The 12,398-nt window shown below is 42.9% G+C and overlaps 1 protein-coding gene across 1 annotated transcript; it reads left to right on the forward strand.

Moving 5' to 3' along the window:
- Positions 1-1,601: 1,601 nt before the first annotated feature.
- Positions 1,602-12,283, forward strand: pex16 (peroxisomal biogenesis factor 16). Its single transcript, XM_090223101.1, has 11 exons — positions 1,602-2,391; positions 3,064-3,099; positions 3,217-3,293; positions 3,725-3,858; positions 4,558-4,655; positions 4,972-5,052; positions 5,331-5,477; positions 5,787-5,859; positions 6,970-7,089; positions 10,085-10,149; positions 10,341-12,283. Exons 1-11 carry the CDS (start codon positions 2,265-2,267, stop codon positions 10,397-10,399), a joined length of 1,017 nt encoding a protein of 338 aa, XP_090079227.1. The 5' UTR covers positions 1,602-2,264; the 3' UTR covers positions 10,400-12,283.
- Positions 12,284-12,398: the final 115 nt, after the last annotated feature.

Genomic DNA, 12,398 nt, shown 5'->3' on the forward strand with positions numbered 1-12,398 from the left:
GCTTGATTCTTTTGCAGAAAAAGGATTTTCAAATCACAGGAGAACCAAGGATTAGTTTGATTTTTTACCCTAAGTCAGCCATGAAGGTAAAAATTGATGAAAAGAAAGAGATTGCTAAAACTGGGTCCATTATGCAGTTTACGGATAAAAGCTCTGAATATTAAAGGTCATGGATAAAGGCTTGCTCTGAGAAGTGTTTATAATTTCTCTTTAGAAGTATATGTGGGTCAGGGTTTTTTAGCCTAGTATCTCTGATACTTGCAATAGGGCAGTGGTCACTGATGTCATTAGCAAATAACCCACTAGCTATATATTTGTGAGGTGTATTTGTTCAGATTAGGTCTATTAATGTAGATTTTTGGGGATCTTTTGGATTAGGACAGGTAGGTATAGTTATTAGTTGAGTAAGATTTAGTTTGTTACAAATGTCTTTTCATTTAAACAATGCTGGCATCAGCCAGTCCAGATTGAGATCTCCGATAATCAATAATTCAGAGTTTACATAATTACACATTAACTCAAACAATTTGCTTAGTGCAGATACCGGATCTGAGGGTGGGCGATAAACTCCCGCTAGCGTTAATAGTGCATTATGACCAAGGACCACATTTAGAACTAAGCATTCATACTGTTTCGGAACAGAAGTTGAAATGGACACAGTGACATCTAGGTTGCATTTAACATATATGGCAATACCTCCTCCTCTACCCACTGTGTAGACATTATACCCAGCTAACAGAACATCTGAGTCTGGAACAGAGACACACAGCCAGGATTCAGATATAATCATTATGTCAGCATGTGATGTATGTTGTGTAGTAAGCTGTTAGTAGCCTATGTGCCTCACCCTAATAATTTGGTCTATTTTCACCTTTTCATTTCTCCTACTGTTCTGACTTGGTGGTGCACATGTAGCCTATAACCTGTTTTTTAGAACTGTAATCATTGAATATTGTAAGAGCTTTCATTGTCTGCTTATATGCCCCCTTTATTTATCATACGATTCTGACTTGGTGTGCAGGGAGAACACTGTAAGAATGGCCCATGTTCTGAATTCTGTTGCTGTACATTTCAAAAGTACTGAACAAATTGTTATATTGACTACGTCCGTCCTAGCTCGCTCATTACTGTCCTATTCTAAATTACGGATTGCCTCTGATCCGCTTGTCGTTCCTTTATGACATAGTTTGTACATCTCAATTGTCATTAGAAACCACATTTGTTTAAGCAAGTCAGCCATATCAGCTATGTTTTCTTTAAAGGCAGTAAATGAGACTGAATGAACTGTTTCGCTGCCAGACAAGGCTCTGCTGATAGCCAGGTGTAGCAGTGGTAAGGTGTTGAGACAGATTTATGTAGGCCCTAACAGTTGCACCTTTTGCCACCGTTATAGTGCAGTTAATGTATTGTTTGTGTTGTTAATGTATTGTTGTGTTGTGTAGTGGCTTTGGCGGTATGCATCCCACTTTTTTTTTTGCCAAAATTTGACCAAATTGCAACTACATGTGGACTGCATTAACTTTACAAAAATCATGTGATCAATGGTCATGTCGTTTTTATTGATGAAGTCGCTTCTCAACAACTGCACCATGCAGTCACCTGCATTGTGGGAGGCACTATGTGCAAACCAATAATTTTGTGTTTGGTTTGACCCACGCGACGTTGCCAAAGACTTGAAAGAAACAGGAAAAATCTTTATTGCGATTCTAAAGCTACAGGGAATAGAAAATACAGTTATATTTGAGACTTCTCTCTAACCAAACGGTTATAAACAATAGTAGCTATGTTGACACTACCATGTTGATCTGAGCCCCGCTGTTGGAAAACCACTGGTGTCCGACTGTTGGCTGTCGGAGATGCACCTCCCTGACCTCACTCGCCGACTTTAGTCGACAGTCGACTTCGCCTTGCTTACTGCTCGAACACACTCAAAACCTTTGCCTTCGGCGCCCTGTGCAGTCAGTTTTCTCCTTGTCACAAGAAGGGACATACTATTTTCACGCTCCTTCGATAAAGCTACGACCGGAAGTGATTATCGTAGCAGGTTATTAGACTATTTTCGCCAACCCTAACCACAGATATAACAATCTTATTCAGATATGTGCCCTAACCGTTTTCCAAACATTAACCATAGTGTCAATAACCTGCTACGTTTATTCTAACATAATACTAAAAAGTTACTTCCGGTGTTTTTCGTCACAGGAAGCAGACTTCAGTTGAAGTATAATGTATCAGTACATGTTTTGATTTAGTAGTTTAGTGCAATGTCTAAACTGTACACCGAGAAACTGACCCGGCTCTACGAGCGGTATCGGGAGTACGTTACGAAGAACCCTGCAGCGACTGGACAACTGGAGAGCACCGTAAGAACGCTGTCGTACCTCATTTCAGGTGAGTTTAAAAGTGAGAGCCAGAGCGAGTGGCTTGCTGCGTTCAGAAACATCTGGGAACTCGGAAAAATACGAGGTCAAATCATGACGTCAGTGGTATTTTTTGTCGGAAAATCGGAGCTACAGAAAGAGGCCTGATTTCCCCGGTTTGGATGACCGTTCAAAAATGTTTTTCAAGTCGGAAGTAGTTTTTTTTCTTCCCGAGGTCCCATTTGTTTTTGAACGCACTGAAGTCGAAGTGGGATATTTCTGAGTTCCCATCTGTTCTAAGCGCAGCATAAAGTGTTTTCAAGTTGCCAAGCTAATTGCCTACACCTCTTCCCAAAATATTGCCCATGCATCGCCTGATGTGCCTCTCAACACTACCATCTCGTGTTTGATCATGAAAACCAAGGAATGTTATTCTCTAATTCAGCATATGAAAAACAGTCACAGCCAAGCATCTGATGCATGATTCAGAGTGCAAACTTTAAATATAACTATTTGTCATAGTGTTGTCAGTAGTCCTGTGTAGAGTCTGGCATGGCCCATGGGCAGGTGTAACTCTACCTTATGAAATGTAATTATAATCTGAAATATCTAGCCAAGTTCTTTGATTGGTTCTCTGTTGAAACAACATTACAACAGTTTGACATACCATCAGTCCTCAAGTGTTTTTGTGTCTATTTCACAGGGCGTTTCACTGACTCCCATGAAATCTCTGAATTGGGTAGGTTAGCACCTCACCTCACAGTTAATGTTTTATTGACCGCAGTAGAACCATGAACCAGAAGCATTCAGGAACCTCAACTGTTGGATCAGTTTGTTGTTGTGTGTGTTTTTGCAGTGTACTCTGCCTCCAACCTGCTGGTGCTGCTTAATGATGGCATTCTGCGCAAAGGGCTGTGTCGAACCCTTCCCATGGTGAGGTCAATCACATTAGTCTAACCTTACCCATGGTGAGGTCAATCACAATAGTCTAACCTTACCCATGGTGAGGTCAATCACAATAGTCTAACCTTACCCATGGTGAGGTCAATCACAATAGTCTAACCTTACCCATGGTGAGGTCAATCACAATAGTCTAACCTTACCCATGGTGAGGTCAATCACAATAGTCTAACCTTACCCATGGTGAGGTCCACATTAGTCTAACCTTACCCATGGTGAGGTCCACAATAGTCTTACCTACCCATGGTGAGGTCCACCTCCACCTGGTCAATCACATTAGTCTAAATATGTGCTGGGTTGTGTTCATTAGGCACAACATGGAAGAAAACACTCTGAAACAGGGAAGTGCTATCGGAACTGACTGTGCGATCCCTGACCGTGTGTGTGTGCGGTTGTTTGTTCAGTCTCTCTCTCAGCAGAGGCTTCTCACCTGGCTTTCAGTGGTGGAGTACATGGAGGTGTTCCTGGAGATGGGGGCCACCAAGCTGTGGGGGGAGGGAGGTCGCTGGCTGGTCATAGTGCTCATCCAGATCACTAAGTAAGTAAGGAATGAAGGAGCCCCTCGTGGAGCGATATCTAACCAACACTTTAACTTCGTCCCTTTTGATCGATCTACAACATGCTGTATAGTGCACAAAGTAAAACAAATATGCAGGGATGAGTTAAGACACTGAGATATGCAGGGATACATGGATTAGTAAAGACACTGAGATATGCAGGGATACATGGATTAGTAAAGACACTGAGATATGCAGGGATACATGGATTAGTAAAGACACTGAGATATGCAGGGATACATGGATTAGTAAAGACACTGAGATATGCAGGGATACATGGATGAGTTAAGACACTGAGATATGCAGGGATACATGGATGAGTTAAGACACTGAGATATGCAGGGATACATGGATGAGTTAAGACACTGAGATATGCAGGGATACATGGATTAGTTAAGACACTGAGATATGCAGGGATACATGGATGAGTTAAGACACTGAGATATGCAGGGATACATGGATGAGTTAAGACACTGAGATATGCAGGGATACATGGATTAGTAAAGACAATGTCAGCCTGTAGGTCTAATATTATAACCTGTGCTTTTCTTTAGATTGTCTCTGATTGTTGAAAAACGTCATGGTTACTGGGATGTTATGTTGCATGGTGTTACATTCCATTTCTCTCCTTCCACCTCACTCCCCTCTGTTCTTTTTCTCTCTGCCCAACATTTCTCCAGAGCCGTCTTGCGCTTCCTACTGCTCTTCTGGTACAAATCTGGCATGCAGACTTCCCCTCCTATTACCCCACTGGACAGGGAGGCACAGCTCGGCAACGGTAACACAAGTCAAGAGTTTGCACGTCAGACATATTTTATGTTTACCTCATTTTTTTTGGTTTAAAATGCAGGGTGTCTGGCAGATACAGCTATATCCAAACAATATGACTTAAACATGACTCTCTTTGTTCATTTGATTCAAAAACAACTTTGGGACAGTTTTGTGTCCGCTTCTTGTTCTGTTACCTCATTGGCTATAACCAATGTGCCAATGTCCTGGGTCGCACGAGGACCGGACCATATACTTCAGAGTTTACAATCCAGACAACCTGGAACTACTACTTGGACATTTCTGTACCTCCTCCCTCCTTACAGATGAGGAACATGATGACCACCAGGATGACAGCTCCTTTGTAGGCCAGCGGTCAGGGAGGGTGATGAGGCCGTTGGGCAATGGTAAGACTACACACGTTCCAGTACAATGTTTGTATTCAGGACAGTGCCAATACTATTTATCAGGAATGTACTATCTGTCCCTTACCTCTTTCTCTCTGTCTGTCTCTCTCTGTGTGTCTCTGTCTGTTTCTCTCTCTGTGTCTCTCTCCTCTCTGTATCTCTCCTTCTCTGTCTCTCTCTCTCTCTCTCTCTCTTTCTCTCTTTCTGTCTCTCTCTTTGTCTTTCTCTCTGTCTCTCTCTGTTTCTCTCTCCTCTCTCTCTCCTCTCTCTCCTCTCAGCTCCCTCTGTGCAGGCCCGTCTGTGGGCAGCCCCCAGTAGGGAGAAGAGGTGTGCTGTGGAGGAGGATCTGACCTCTAGTCCCACTGCCCTGGGGGTCCAGGAGACCATAGCAGAGTCCATGTACATCGGACGCCCGCTGGTACACTGTATCCTTCCTACTCTGGGACTCTGCCACAGGGACACTAGAGAATTAAACGTGCACAATGTCATCACATGATTACTGCCTCTATAGATTGTGGTCTGGTACGGCAGCTATAAAGTACATTGGCTGAAATGGTTGCATGATTCCATATCATACCTCTCTCTGTATGGCCTAGAAGCATTCTGTTCATCTTAACAGCACATCCCTTACTAGTGGAATACATCACTGCACTGTATATACAGTATACTAGTATTTGACCTGGTAAATGAAACCAAGGATTGTGTGTTTTCCTCAACGCTGCTCCTAAACACAGTGCTCTGCCTGGGAATGTGTGGGAGAGGCTCCTGGAAGCCATGGCTCGTGTCTGGAGCCATGGAAATGACCAGGTAACCATGCTTTCTTCTCTTTACACTGACACGTGCTAAGAGGAATCACAAAATAAATACACACACTGACTGGACACATGATATGTGTTCCACTATTAAAACAAAATAGCAGTAGACATACTCTTCTATACAGGCCATTTAAAAGCAGTGTCATGAAGGAGGCACTGGTCTGTTCTCTTACCCCTGGTTTGTTCTCTCCCCTGGTCTGTTCTCTCCCCTGGTCTGTTCTCTCCCCTGGTCTGTTCTCTCCCCTGGTCTGTTCTCTTACCCCTGGTCTGTTCTCTTACCCCTGGTCTGTTCTCTTACCCCTGGTCTGTTCTCTTACTCCTGGTCTGTTCTCTCTCCCCTGGTCTGTTCTCTCTCCCCTGGTCTGTTCTCTCTCCCCTGGTCTGTTCTCTCTCCCCTGGTCTGTTCTCTCTCCCCTGGTCTGTTCTCTCTCCCCTGGTCTGTTCTCTCTCCCCTGGTCTGTTCTCTCTCCCCTGGTCTGTTCTCTCTCCCCTGGTCTGTTCTCTCTCCCCTGGTCTGTTCTCTCTCCCCTGGTCTGTTCTCTTACCCCTGGTCTGTTCTCTCCCCTGGTCTGTTCCCTCTCCCCTGGTCTGTTCCCTCTCCCCTGGTCTGTTCTCTCTCCCCTGGTCTGTTCTCTCTCCCCTGGTCTGTTCTCTCTCCCCTGGTCTGTTCTCTCTCCCCTGGTCTGTTCTCTCTCCCCTGGTCTGTTCTCTCCCCTGGTCTGTTCTCTCCCCTGGTCTGTTCTCTCTCCCCTGGTCTGTTCTCTCTCCCCTGGTCTGTTCTCTCTCCCCTGGTCTGTTCTCTCTCCCCTGGTCTGTTCTCTCTCCCCTGGTCTGTTCTCTCTCCCCTGGTCTGTTCTCTCTCCCCTGGTCTGTTCTCTCTCCCCTGGTCTGTTCTCTTACCCCTGGTCTGTTCTCTTACCCCTGGTCTGTTCTCTCCCCTGGTCTGTTCCCTCTCCCCTGGTCTGTTCTCTCTCCCCTGGTCTGTTCTCTCTCCCCTGGTCTGTTCTCTCTCCCCTGGTCTGTTCTCTCCCCTGGTCTGTTCTCTCCCCTGGTCTGTTCTCTCCCCTGGTCTGTTCTCTCCCCTGGTCTGTTCTCTCCACAGTTTTGGTTTGATGAGTGACACTAAATCTCTGAACCGGCGGGAGAGGGCGGAGGTGAGGAGGAGAGCCTTTCTGCTTCTGTACTACCTGCTCCGCTCCCCTTTCTACAACAGATTCTCTGAGTGAGTAGAATCAGATCTACAACAGATTCTCTGAGTAGAATCAGATCTACAACAGATTCTCTGAGTGAGTAGAATCAGAACTACAACAGATTCTCTGAGTGAGTAGAATCAGAACTACAACAGATTCTCTGAGTGAGTAGAATCAGATCTACAACAGATTCTCTGAGTGAGTAGAATCAGAACTACAACAGATTCTCTGAGTGAGTAGAATCAGATCTACAACAGATTCTCTGAGTGAGTAGAATCAGAACTACAACAGATTCTCTGAGTGAGTAGAATCAGATCTACAACAGATTCTCTGAGTGAGTAGAATCAGAACTACAACAGATTCTCTGAGTGAGTAGAATCAGAACTACAACAGATTCTCTGAGTGAGTAGAATCAGAACTACAACAGATTCTCTGAGTGAGTAGAATCAGATCTACAACAGATTCTCTGAGTGAGTAGAATCAGAACTACAACAGATTCTCTGAGTGAGTAGAATCAGAACTACAACAGATTCTCTGAGTGAGTAGAATCAGAACTACAACAGATTCTCTGAGTAAGTAGAATCAGAACTACAACAGATTCTCTGAGTGAGTAGAGTCAGATCTACAACAGATTCTCTGAGTGAGTAGAATCAGAACAACAGATTCTCTGAGTGAGTAGAATCAGATCTACAACAGATTCTCTGAGTGAGTAGAATCAGAACTACAACAGATTCTCTGAGTAAGTAGAATCAGATCTACAACAGATTCTCTGAGTGAGTAGAGTCAGATATACAACAGATTCTCTGAGTGAGTAGAGTCAGATATACAACAGATTCTCTGAGTGAGTAGAGTCAGATCTACAACAGATTCTCTGAGTAAGTAGAATCAGATCTACAACAGATTCTCTGAGTGAGTAGAATCAGAACTACAACAGATTCTCTGAGTAAGTAGAATCAGAACTACAACAGATTCTCTGAGTGAGTAGAATCAGAACTACAACAGATTCTCTGAGTGAGTAGAATCAGATCTACAACAGATTCTCTGAGTGAGTAGAATCAGATCTACAACAGATTCTCTGAGTGAGTAGAATCAGAACTACAACAGATTCTCTGAGTAAGTAGAATCAGATCTACAACAGATTCTCTGAGTGAGTAGAATCAGAACTACAACAGATTCTGAGTTAGAAGAATCAGAACTACAACAGATTCTGAGTTAGAAGAATCAGATCTACAACAGATTCTCTGAGTGAGTAGAATCAGAACTACAACAGATTCTGAGTTAGAAGAATCAGAACTACAACAGATTCTGAGTTAGAAGAATCAGAACTACAACAGATTCTGAGTTAGAAGAATCAGAACTACAACAGATTCTGAGTTAGAAGAATCAGATCTACAACAGATTCTCTGAGTTAGAAGAATCAGATCTACAACAGATTCTCTGAGTGAGTAGAATCAGAACTAAAACAGATTCTCTGAGTGAGTAGAATCAGATCTACAACAGATTCTGAGTTTGAAGAATCAGAACTACAACAGATTCTCTGAGTTAGTAGAATCAGAACTACAACAGATTCTGAGTTTGAAGAATCAGAACTACAACAGATTCTCTGAGTTAGTAGAATCAGAACTACAACAGATTCTCTGAGTGAGTAGAATCAGAACTACAACAGATTCTGAGTAAGTAGAATCAGAACTACAACAGATTCTCTGTGTGAGTAGAATCAGAACTACAACAGATTCTCTGAGTAAGTAGAATCAGAACTACAACAGATTCTCTGAGTGAGTAGAATCAGATCTACAACAGATTCTCTGAGTGAGTAGAATCAGAACTACAACAGATTCTCTGAGTGAGTAGAATCAGAACTACAACAGATTCTGAGTTAGAAGAATCAGAACTACAACAGATTCTCTGAGTGAGTAGAATCAGAACTACAACAGATTCTCTGAGTGAGTAGAATCAGAACTACAACAGATTCTCTGAGTGAGTAGAATCAGAACTACAACAGATTATCCGAGAGAGTAGAATCAGAACTACAACAGATTCTCTGAGTGAGTAGAATCAGATCTACAACAGATTCTCTGAGTGAGTAGAATCAGATCTACAACAGATTCTCTGAGTGAGTAGAATCAGATCTACAACAGATTCTCTGAGTGAGTAGAGTCAGATCTACAACAGATTCTCTGAGTGAGTAGAATCAGATCTACAACAGATTCTCTGAGTGAGTAGAATCAGATCTACAACAGATTCTCTGAGTGAGTAGAATCAGATCTACAACAGATTCTCTGAGTGAGTAGAATCAGATCTACAACAGATTCTCTGAGTGAGTAGAATCAGATATACAACAGATTCTCTGAGTGAGTAGAATCAGATCTACAACAGATTCTCTGAGTGAGTAGAATCAGATCTACAACAGATTCTCTGAGTAAGTAGAATCAGATCTACAACAGATTCTCTGAGTAAGTAGAATCAGATCTACAACAGATTCTCTGAGTGAGTAGAATCAGAACCACAACAGATTCTCTGAGAGAGTAGAATCAGAACTACAACAGAAAACTAAATGTATGCTGTTTTATAATTCTCGTAGATATATTTGATGGCTTACACATTGGATGGTTCTTTCATCAAGCATGTTCCCACCTATAAATATCTGGGCTTGTAGCCTACAAAACTCCCTACATCTCAACTGTCTGGCGCCTATAGGGCAGTTTAGGACTTTAGTGTTGAAAAAATGTAATGAATTGTAACTGTTTGGATTTAATGTAAATAATTGTACAGTATTTGTGGTGTTTGAAGCTGTAGTGTTGATTCTGTCATTTTGTATTTGTCGTATTGTTGTCCTCAGGGGCACCATTGTAAACTAGACTCTGGTCTTAATGGGTTCCCCTGAATAAAATACATTCTGAGCAAGTCAAATCAAAACCAACAGATTCTCTGTCTAGAGAAATTCGTTTACCATGATGACCATTGAAACATGGCATATTTTCTATCACGTGTGCTGCTTTTTAAACCTTTCCATTTTGTTTCACGTAGGACAAAGATCCTGTTCCTACTCCGATTTCTGGCAGACAATGTTCCCGGCGTCGGGCTGGTTGCTCGTAAGTGTTTACTTTTTATAGAAACCAAGTCTCTGAAAATGGGATGTATTTGTTCCGTTGTTTACCTTTGTTGGTGGTCCACTCTCTGCTGACATGCACTGTGGCTTCCAAATTCTGCCAGTCTGCATCTTGTCAGTTAATGTGTTCATTGTCCTGATTGGCTTAACCTTATCCTCCACTTGTCCTTCCAGGCCCTCTAATGGATTACCTACCTGTCTGGCAGAAGATCTACTTCTATAACTGGGGCTGAGGGCAAGAGGTGGTTGAAGGTCTCCTGGCCAGCTGGATAGGGATCGACACTAAAGAGGGAGACTCAGTAAACTACAGAGCCAGAGACACACAGGGACTCAAGTCCCCCACAGACTCATTGGAAACCTGTGCTGGTTACGCTGCTGTATTTCAACTGGGGACCCTCAAATCAGATCCAACATGCAGTTCTGTTGCTAGGGCATGCCAGAGTACCTTACGGATCCTTCCGTTCTGTTGCTAGGGCATGCCAGAGTACCTCACGGATCCTTCCGTTCTGTTGCTAGGGCATGCCAGAGTACCTTACGGATCCTTCTGTTCTGTTGCTAGGGCATGCCAGAGTACCTCACGGATCCTTCTGTTCTGTTGCTAGGGCATGCCAGAGTACCTCACGGATCCTTCTGTTCTGTTGCTAGGGCATGCCAGAGTACCTTACGGATCCTTCTGTTCTGTTGCTATGGCATGCCAGAGTACCTTACGGATCCATCTGTTCTGTTGCTAAGGCATGCCAGAGTACCTTATGGATCCTTCTGTTCTGTTGCTAGGGCATGCCAGAGTACCTCACGGATCCTTCTGTTCTGTTGCTAGGTTATGCCAGAGTACCTTACGGATCCTTCTGTTCTGTTGCTAGGGCATGCCAGAGTACCTTACGGATCCTTCTGTTCTGTTGCTAGGGCATGCCAGAGTACCTTACGGATCCTTCTGTTCTGTTGCTAGGGCATGCCAGAGTACCTTACGGATCCTTGCCTTTTGCATTCCCACCTTGTTCTTTATTTTTTATAATTTGAGTGATTTCCGTCATATCTTCCATCAGACTGATCTTGAACCAGTGATTATGGTGAATTGATGCCGATTGTGTGATTTAGTTTTCTCCTTTTGTGAACTATACATTACCCAGCAGTGTTATTGACCCGAGTGGTAGGAGATATCTTTGGCTCCGCTGGGGATGATCACCATCTTGTCAGTCAGTTTTGCTGTCTGTCACTGGGAACAATCCCTCCTAAATGTCTCCAGTTAAACAACCCACTACAGCTAGCCCTGATGGGTTCTGTGCAGTTGGTCCTACAGCATTACAGCGAATGACTTTGAGGCTGGTTGAAGTTCTCTCTATGGGGCTGTCCCAATATCTCCTTTCTCCCAAAGTGTGCCCTTGTTCACTCCTTCGTAGATTGGCATTTGGCATGGGCTCGTGGGAGTTTCCACCATATTTCGTATACTAGTCACTTCCTTTCAACTCGTTAATTGGAGGAAGGAGAGAATTGGGCCCTTCTGTTAGTCAGATTATTCATTTGTTTTTCTACCCACTGTGCCAATGTATGTGACCATGATATGAAATCTAACATTTGTATATTAAATATGCTGTATTCTAAATTATTGATATTAACTACCTAATTGATGTACTTTAAAAAAAAACTGGGCAAGTCAGTTAAGAACAGATTCTTATTTTCAATGACGGCCTAGGAACAGTGGGTTAACTGCCTTGTTCAGGGGCAGAACGACAGATTTTTACCTTGTCAGCTCGGGGATTTGATCCAGCAACCTTTCGGTTACTGGTCCAACGCTCTAACCACTAGACGATCTGCCGTCCCATCTAATTGTTACTTAAATTGGGGTTGAGAATTAAGAATCGATTTTTGTAGTTTAGCCAGAGTACTTGAGAACAACCATCTGGAAATACATTGAAACCAGGTAGTTTTCCCTGTGTGAAATAAATAGTTGATGATTGGGGGAAGTGGAATGTTGTGGCTCTGAGTGCCTTTCAAAAGTTCACTTACCAGAGGAAAAAGGAAAGGTCTAATATACTTATTTGAAATTGTGCGAATGTTTTTTTTAAATTTATGAATCCTACAAATGTGTTCAATAAATCGGCAGAATTAATAATCTGGTACCACCCAGTCAGTGTGTTTATCTTAGGTAGGTTTTCATAACTACCATTCATTTGCTGTTATGTAATGTGCTACTACAGCTGCGTTTACACACACAGTACAAATCTGATTTGTTTT

The sequence above is a fragment of the Oncorhynchus mykiss genome, chromosome 26, assembly GCF_057628025.1.
Source record: "Oncorhynchus mykiss isolate SJ-2025 chromosome 26, ASM5762802v1, whole genome shotgun sequence".
Taxonomy (NCBI): Eukaryota; Metazoa; Chordata; class Actinopteri; order Salmoniformes; family Salmonidae; genus Oncorhynchus; species Oncorhynchus mykiss.

What these genes read in the sequence shown, in the direction of transcription:
- pex16 (XM_090223101.1), top strand. Translation starts at nt 2,265, where the DNA reads ATGTCTAAACTGTACACCGAGAAACTGACCCGGCTCTACGAGCGGTAT. An exon ending in GATGAGGCCGTTGGGCAATG is followed by an intron (nt 5,053 to 5,330) that starts GTAAGACTACAC and finishes CTCTCCTCTCAG; the next exon opens with CTCCCTCTGTGCAGGCCCGT. An exon ending in GGAGCCATGGAAATGACCAG is followed by an intron (nt 5,860 to 6,969) that starts GTAACCATGCTT and finishes TTCTCTCCACAG; the next exon opens with TTTTGGTTTGATGAGTGACA.